Consider the following 9421-nt stretch of genomic DNA (forward strand, 5'->3'; position numbering starts at 1 on the left):
CTTGAATGCGCTGTAGAAACAAGTGAGCGTTGGCGCATTGAATGTGAAGAGCAGCAGAGAGTGAAGTGAAAGCCACCAGGCCCACTTTCTGCGACCAGGCAGGCAAAGGTGAGTGCACGTGTAAGGATCGCGTTTATGTACTTAAACATCTCATATGCTTTTAACGGGCTTCCATGGACCTTGTCCGGCCATCCTGGGACGCCATCGTGTTGTTAGACCTCATTCTTTCCTGGCAAAACTTTGCAAAAGTTCGCAAAGGTCTTCTCTCAGAGAAACACTGTTGGCATTCGACCTTGATCTGTTGATGTCATAGGTATGCTAAGTCTCATGAACATGAACGCGGCTCTTTATCCTCTTCCCGTCCCTCGGCGCATCCACCATGAAACGCGTCCTAAAACAGTGCTTCCCTTCAGACGAACGATGCTCCCGGGTACTGGGGATAGGAGCATTTCTCTGAGGCTTGGACTTTCCACTTCTGGCTTAAGCGTATTGTGAATAGGGTAGCAAGTCGATCTAGCTGTTTGGCGCTCAAAGGTCATCTTGCATCTTGAGCATTTCGTGGGTCACCCTCATCTCACCAACCTTTCTCGCCTCATTTCCAGGACCGCAATGCTCTATTGTCCGACGAGGCGCCGACTTGCCCGCTTGGAGTTTCGGTCTGTACTGGACCCGAGCTGTCGATCGCACGTCTGCTCGATCTCTTGGCCTGGCCCGATGTGAAGAGATTGTCGTGGTAGGCATGGATCTTCATGTGAGCTCCCTCTCGTGGTGATGGTCTGTTTATCTTGCGATAGCCCTATATCTGTACTGCGACAATTCGGTGCTTCTCTGGTGATAATGTGTGAATTGCCATTCCAATGCTGCCCAGGGGTAAGACTTCCGTTAATGTGGGACTATCTTCCGTCCAGCCGCCGGCTCCGAACAGATCCAGAAACCCGGTGCGGGCGACCGACAGACCCGAATTTGCGGAGTGAGTGGCTAAAAATGTACTTGATAGCTGTACCCTTGGCTTATGATACTCAAGACCAGTACGGTTGATCATCTTGCGTGGGGCTGGGCAGACAGTTCTCAAGTGTCATACTCTCTGATATAACCTCCTTGCTGTGCTCCGCTTCTGTACCAGTAGTTGGGAACTCTAGTCTCCTATGTCCCTTCCAAGCTCGCGTATACGGCACATTCTCTGAGAGTAAGATAACCTGTCTCAACATCTTCCCGAGATGCAAGGTGGGTCGAGGGGCCATTTTAAGGCTCTCGGCTCAACCCTTCAGTTCTCCCACCCAGTGGTTTCGGAACCTGGGTCGTTAATTGTGAGCTTGTTCCAATAGTTGTCTTAGTTGTGCTCGAGATTTTTGACGCCACGTCGTCAGTGTCGACTACAGTGTGCTCAGTGCCGCGTTGAAGCTCAAGGCATTTCTAGACATTGTCCTGATCATCAGGATCGGCGTTTGACAAGCGTCCCGAGTGAAACGGCTTTCTGCTTGATGTTGGCAAAGTTTCCACATGTCATTCTTGGCCATGGCAAAGTAGAGAAATAGAAGGACTAGGGAGATGAAGTCTCCCGTCAATGACTGGCATGTGTTGCGTTATCTCGATCGTTGAATCGACGATTCGATCACGACAGAACTATGCCTTTGCATGATGAGCCTGGATGGGTATTTAACTGTCATATGCCGACCACTGGTCAATGTCGAATACTCATATCATTACCGTTTTATGACAAGTCTTTACACATCTTGCCTAGAGACCTTGAAAACGACCTGTCAACGCCTACCATGATTCAAGAACATCCCCCTCCGGGCATCTCGGCTCTCTTGATGGAGTTATACGACTTATCGCCAGCAGAAGTCAAGCAAAGCCGACAGTTCCAGGCCCTACAAAAGCCAGACTTGGACAAGGCCCGCCTCCTGGCCTCGATTCCCAGTACACCCAGACCGTCCATCCGACCCCTGCATCTTCTCTATCTCGTCTTGACCGAGATCCCTGGAGAGTGGCCGACGTTTGATCTCATCAAGTGCCATACGCGACTCTACAAACTTCTCCCTGAGGAGGTCAAGGCACACAATGACGGGGACTCAGCATGGCTAGTGGAAGCCACCAAAGAGCTCGTGAAGAAGTCGTACACTTCCTTTTCTCAGTTCATCGGATCTGGTAACGAACCTGCTCTGCGAGCTACAAATGCCGACAACTATATCACTTATCGAGGCCTGAACCATTTCGTCAACAACTTTCAACTGCCGGTTGACTCGTCTAAGACAAAACCCGTTGTCGCCATTGCGCTCCCCAACGGCCCAATCCTTGCAGCCACTTGTATTGCGGTCACCACGTACTATACCGCAGCGCCCATCAACCCAGCAGCCGGTCCTGAGCAGTTCCAAGCAGACATTTTGCAATCCAGAGCGAAATGTATTCTGACCACAAGCGATGACTACAAGAAGCTCTGTCTTGACGCCCAGTGGGTTGTGGAGAACGACATCCAGATCTTCATCGTGAACTGGACTCGAGGCGATGACATCTGTGTCACCACAGTGGGAGGAGCAGGAATACCGACAAACGAGACCATGCCTCAGCCCAACAATGCAGACGACATAGGCCTGATCCTCTTCACAAGTGGGACATCGGGAACCAAGAAGGTTGTGCCTCTGACAACGCATTCGATCATTGCTGGCATTGTCTTCGTGATGGAGTCATGGGGCCTGACTTCTCAGGACATCTGCCTCAACATGATGCCCCTATACCATGTGTAAGTGACTCTCGATGTCCCTGGAAATGTCCGATCACCTAACATGAAATAGTGGTGGCCTGGTAAGAAACATCTTTGCGCCAATCTTCTCTGGTGGCTCGACAGTTTGTTGCTCTGCGTTCGACCCCAATCTCTTCTGGGATGTCGCCGAGGATGTACAGCCCACTTGGTATTACGCGTCGCCATCAATGCACTCTGTCATCCTGGCCGAGGCAACGGTCCGGACCAAAGCCTTGGAGAACAGTCGCATTCGCCTGGCTTGCAATGCCGCGGGTGGTCTCCTGCCGTCTCTGGCTTGTCAGCTGCGCGACACCTTCAACTGCGTTGTACTTCCTAGTTATGGAATGACTGAGTAAGTACTGTGACTGAAGTCGTGGCCAAATACTAAACGGATGCAGGTGCATGCCCATCTCTACACCCCCTCTTAACTATCGCCTGGATCGCGAGGGCACATCTGGTATCAGTACTGGTCCAGACCTTACGATTCTGGATTGGTCAGAGGTTGTGGTTTCGAACGGGACAGTGGGAAGAATTTGTGTTCGTGGTGAACCAGTCTTCCCTGGTTACCTGAAACCAGACGGCACGTACGACAAGTCTCCCTTTAATAAGGATGGCTGGTTTGATACGGGCGACCTTGGATACATGGACAATGACGGCTATCTTTACATCACGGGCCGAAGTAAAGAAGTCATCAACCGCGGCGGAGAGTTGATCTCCCCGTTCGAGGTTGAGAATGCCATCATGTCAGCATCTATGTCCAGCGACTCCCGGATCAGTGGAAGGGTCAGCCAGGCTTTGGCATTCTCGGCATGCCATGATGTCCTCCAGGAAGTTGTTGCAGTCGCCTTGGTGACGCCTCCCAAGGTCCCGCGGGTTGATCTCAAGACCCTACACAGCTCTTTGAAGTCGTCCCTCCAGCAAGCCAAATGGCCTGTTTTGATCACCTATATGGATGATCTTCCCAAGAAGAACAACAAAGTCCTCCGAATCAAGCTTGGACAGCGATTGGGGCTGCCTGATGTGAGCGATGACACTCCATACCTGGAAAGGCATTGGCAAGCGTCATGCCCACCCCCTAACACAGCTCTGTCTGTTCCAATCGAATGCTCTGCCTGTTCAGTCGATTACGCCAATCTGTCGAGACAGATACAAGGTCTTCTTCCTCGAAACACGGAGGTCTTCTGTGGCCAGGACCCGAAGGACGGTGGACCTGAGGCCGTCTTAGCCCCAAGACAAGCCGGTATCGACGTGATCGGGGCCGAACTGGTCAACGACATCCGGGGAGGTCTGAGCACCGCGATCGACAACTACATGATACCCAACCAAATACACACATTGGCTAGGCCACTCCCAAGAAGTAGCTCAGGGATTGTTGATGTCGCTGAGCTGCACATGGAGGTAGAGCGGTACCTGAACGACTCCATCAAGAAGTTGAGCGCGACCACAGAGGGACTGGTCACAAAAGCATTCGCGGAAACCCTGTCGATTCCTTCGGGCGACATTCCTCCTGATGTTGACTTTTTTAGTCTGGGAGGAGATTCCTTGGGAGCTGGCCGTCTCATGTCGGCGCTACGTGCCCAGTTCAACGTGCATCTACCCATCAGTCTCGTGTTCAACGAGGGAACTGTTATGGCCATTGCGACACACATCGACAAAGTGTCGAGCTCGAATCAATCCGATGACGAAAAGGCGGATAACACTGCAGGCTGCACCAAGACCTGCAGCTCCACCAACCCTTTCCTGATGTTTTTGCAGTTGATCCCTCTGATGGTCATCTACCCCCTGAGGCGAGCCTTCCAATGGACTGTCCTCATGGTGGCTCTGGCGTACAGTCAGATGCTCCCTACAAACGACTCGGTTCCCGGAAGACTGCTGAATTTGATTGTCTCCATCTTTATCTCGCGAGTCGTGGTTCGCTGTGTCGTGCCCTTTGTCGGTATTGCCGCGAAGTGGCTCATCATCGGTCGCTATCGGGAAGGTCTCTATCCCATGTGGGGAGTCTACCATACCCGGTGGTGGATGGTTCAGAAGATCACCAGTATTTGCGGCAAAGGCTTCTTTAACACGAATGAAACCATGGAGCGTCTGTACTACCGACTCATGGGAGCCAAGATTGGAAAGAATGCCAAGCTCACTGGGGCCGCTCTTGGGGAATGGGATCTTCTCGATATCGGGGACAACACTATCCTTTCGAGGTGTATCTGCCGCCCATTTGCAGCGGAAGGCAACACAAGCATGTACCTGGGCCGTATCAAGATTGGAGCGGGCTGCTCAGTCGGTGTCGCTTCAATCGTAGCTCCGGGATCCGAGTTGCCGCCCAACACTTGTCTCGGCTTCAACTCGTCCAGTTGGGAAATGGAGGATGCGGACGAAGCATACCGGGACCAGTTGCCGGGTCAAGCCCGGAAGCCTCACTGGCTACTGCAATGCCTTTTCACGATGCCGCTCAAGCTTGTCGCGTGGTTCTTGACTCTCGTCCCCTGGATGGCTGGCCTCATTGGCATGGTCATACAAAAACCCTCGGAGAGTAATTCGCCACTACGAGGCATCATCAATTGGTTTGCTGAGCCGGAACGAGTAGGATACCACTACCTTGCACTCGTCCTGAAAGCCCTCTTCGGACCATTCTTCCTATTTGGGTTCACTGTCATTGTGAAGGGAGTCCTCGACGCAGTGTTTGGCAAGGCTGATCCAGATTCTGCCCAATCCCAAGGCGCCGTCACTACTTGGAGAGTAAACCTCACCAAAGCCCTTTGCCCTGTTCCTCGACTCCACGACGTAACCTCCATGTTCGGGCAACATTACGAGGCAACATCCGTGGCCTTGAGAATGTTGGGAGCGAAAGTCGGCGAGCGCGTATACTGGCCGGGAACCGGTCCTAGCATCAGTGACTACCACCTGTTGGAGGTTGGAAACGATGTTGTGTTTGGCTCCCGCGCTCACTTGGTGACTTCTGACGGCCTCGGATCCGAGAAAATCGCCATCAAAGACCGCGCCATGATTGCTGATCGTGTTTGTCTTTTGCCTGGCGTTGAGGTTGGAGAGCGAGTGACCATGGGATCTGGCGCCTTGACACGACGAGGCAAGACTTATTCCCCAGGAGGGACATATGTTGGTTCCAAAGCAGGCGATGCTGTGTGCTTGTCGACAGGTCGCGATGTTAAGGAGAAGGGGAACCCTCGAGTCCGAATCCAGCACATGAGTAGCGACGAAACTCTGACCGGACCTAGGCGCCAAACAGGGAAGTCACACGTACGCACTCAGATCTCGCATATGAGCAGCGATGATACCCTGGCAGAGTCCGGCAAGGGTCCGAAGAAGGCAAACTATCACGTCACGGCCGACCCCTTCATGACATCCGAGAGCGAGATGGACGACAGCTCCGATGACGACGCCCCCAAGCAGGACCTATCGCCATTTGGGCGCGCCTTTTATCTCAATCTTGCCTCGTACCATGTCCTTGGACCCTTTGCAATCTTCTGTTACTCGGCATTCCTCACTGTGTTCACTGCGTTCTATTGGAACATTCCCAGCATATCATCTGTTCAGGTTGTGGACTTGGTTGTCAAACGGTATCTTCGAGAAGGCCTCAGTGTGTGGTACGATCTGGCAGCGGTCTTCATTCTGAGTTTGATCATGATTGCTATCCTGACAACGTTTCAAGCTGTCTTTGCCCTCGCCATCGTCATTTGTTCAAAGTGGTCTTTACTGGGACGACGCATGCCTGGAAACTACGACTGGGATAAGTCTTCATACTGTCAGCGTTGGCAAATCTTCCTCGGCATTGAGCGCATCCGGCGACAATGCTATCAGGGCAACGGTGTCTTGGGCCTTCTTACAGGAACCAGCTGGATCGTGTTCTACTTCAGAGCTCTGGGCGCCGACATTGGAAAAGATTGTGCTCTGTTCGCCAATGGAACACCTAGTCTGATGTTTACCGAGCCAGACTTGATCACTCTAGGCAATAGGGTTGCCGTCGATGATGCGAGCGTTGTTGCGCACATCAATACACGTGGGAATTTCGACTTGAACAGGCTCGAGATCGGGGATGGATGTGTGCTGCGAACCGGAAGTAGGCTGCTGAGCGGTGCGCAGATGAAGAAGGAGAGTTGCTTGTTAGAGCACACACTTGTTATGGGGGGTGATGTTGTTAATGCAAAGTGGACTATGCAGGGTTGGCCGGCTGAGCGGTTTACGCAGGGACGAGTTAAGGAGTAGTCACTGGTACAGAAGGTACGGGTTGGTTGGCGTCTTGAATTAGGGGATAATTTAGGTAGTAATAGGAAATTCTTAGGCATGAAATTGTATGTGTACTGAGCTTAAGCTATGTGCTGGTAGAAGTACCTAGCTATACGAAAGGAAATTGCCATGCATGTCAACCCGCAATAGCTGAACAACCCCATTTCTCTCTTCATCGTAGCCGACCACCGTCAACACAATATATGCACCACCTGGACAGCTCAAAGACGGTGTGGTAACATGATCCAGTGAGTCAGCTCGTAAGGATAAGCAAGCATCTCAACAGATCACTTGGTGTACAGGATATTTTGTTGGTTCACCACTGGTCCAGTCGTGAACGATGGGCGTGTAGCTCACTGTCTGAGATGTTAGGTTGTAGACCGCAGCGCTTCGGTCAAATAAACCAAATGCGAGGAGAAGAGAAGCTGCTTTGCTTGCGTTGACCATTGTCCCGTGTTATAACGAATGATGAGTGCACAAATATCAAGAACTATAGCAAGAAGAACTGCTGGTAATCCGAACATGATGATCGAGGGGTGAGAGAAGCGATGAACAAAGCTTGGAAAGGATGTAATGAGAGGATTCTTCGTGCGGATAGGTTCTCAATTCTATAACCACGAGCTCAGTGAGTCGATCTTCACGAGCCTTTATCTGGAACTGTTGGTTGTCAGTTTCTGAATGCCGCATATGCTGTAGACTGTTGGTTGTTGGTTGTAATGATCAGGGCGCTGTGCATGTGGCGTATCGAAGCCGACGGAAATGTAACGCTGTGAGTTTGATATAAGAAGCAGCAATGCGACTCAATGCTCAACTGCGGAATAGCCGTCGTGTATGAGATAAATATATAGGTAGCCAAAGGATAATTATGCTTAATCTCAGGCAGAGCAAGGTAAAATATTATAAGTATAACGTACATATATAGCGAGTGCACCGGACAAGCAAGTGCACCACTTGTATTTTTACCTAAAAAGAGAAAATTAAAAAATACCTTAAAATTTAAGATCTTACTTAAATTTAATAAGATTTTAGTAAAATACTATTTATATATTATATAATCTTATATAATTCTTTAAAAAATTCTAAGGAAATCTTTTATAAAGTAGTTTAAAAATAAGCTTAACGTATATAATAAGCGAGCGCCGCAGACAAGCGAGCGCCGCACTTTTCTCAACCCTCTTTAGTAAGATCATAATAAAAACACAACAAATTAATTAATCAATTAAAACTACTCGCTATACTCTTCCCCGGAGGTCTTAATCACTACTTGATACGTTCTAGCATTATGACCGGGCTTGCCGCATACTCTACAGTGCCGAACTCCTAGTCGCGCCGACCTTCCTTAACCACCACTTCTCGACGATTCAGCTATTACCTGCGCATTAATATCCATCTGATCAATTGCTTGCCTTCCTTCCTCTACCGTTATTACCCCTCTCTTCTATAGCCGGGTTCTTTTTGCCCTCCGGCGCCGGCTTAGTATCTCATTTGCCTATCAAAGATCCTATACCTTAGCCCTTAATAATGTCATCTCATATATAACTGCCTTTGTTCCCTTAGAAAGATACTTTAATGCCTTAAGAATTGACTCTGGGGAGCTACTTTGATGTCTTCTGATTCGTCTTTTAAGGTATTTAGACTGAGATTCGGCCTTAAGCACTATCCTTAGGGTCTTTAAAGCCCAAGGGGTTAAGGGCCCGGCCTCCTCCTTAACCGGCGTTAGAGTCCGTAGCTATACATCAAGCTTTGAGACTACACTTTCCGGGTCAAGAGGGACAAGTCTAGCCCCTCTAAAAGCAGACCTAATATTTTATTCCGTCATAGTAGCTTAATAAGCGGCATAGAAGGCCAGGAAGAACTCGGTCTTAGAAACGTGGGTAATAGAGCATCTAATTAGATGCTCTATTTCTCGACTATAAGCCTTTTTAAGCAGGCTAAAATACCCGACGTTAAGAGGCTAAAGTAGATGAGATGAATAAGGCGGCATATAAAGCGTAATAATCTTATTCTCCTCGTAATATCTCTCGAAGTCGACGGAGTGGTGACTTTCGTGGCCATCGAGGACTAGAAGACGATAGCGACTATTTGATCGCTTAATTATATACCGGTCAAAGTGCTTTAGCCACTCGAGACCAGTCTTATTATCGGTCCAGCCATTTTAGGAGGTTATAATAGTCTAATCGCCCGGGAGGTTGCTTTCTCTGTACCAGTTGGCGAGGTGATATTGGCCCGCACCTATGATAAATGGCTGAATCGCTTGGCCCTCCGCATTAATCGCCTAAATCACTATAATCTATTCCCGGCTTCTAGGCTATATTGATTTTAGTCGACCACGCCTTTCTGCGCCAGTAATAACCATTCCGCTTATAATTATACCCATAAGGAAGCCAATCTCATCAAAGTTCTAGATATCATCTAATCAGATGCCATACTTCGCGATTATAT

At 49.7% G+C, this 9421-nt stretch overlaps 1 protein-coding gene across 1 annotated transcript; it reads left to right on the plus strand.

The window, feature by feature from the left end:
• Positions 1–1772: 1772 nt before the first annotated feature.
• Positions 1773–6958, plus strand: LRP88_01373 (uncharacterized protein; the record flags this gene model as incomplete). Its single annotated transcript, XM_083238060.1, has 3 exons — positions 1773–2740; positions 2793–3092; positions 3205–6958. The coding sequence occupies 3 exons, from the start codon at positions 1773–1775 to the stop codon at positions 6956–6958; spliced, it is 5022 nt and encodes a 1673-aa protein (XP_083106565.1).
• Positions 6959–9421: the final 2463 nt, after the last annotated feature.

Source organism: Fusarium phalaenopsidis (assembly GCF_050370095.1).
Source record: "Fusarium phalaenopsidis strain FUZ10S chromosome Unknown contig_32278, whole genome shotgun sequence".
NCBI classification, from domain to species: Eukaryota; Fungi; Ascomycota; class Sordariomycetes; order Hypocreales; family Nectriaceae; genus Fusarium; species Fusarium phalaenopsidis.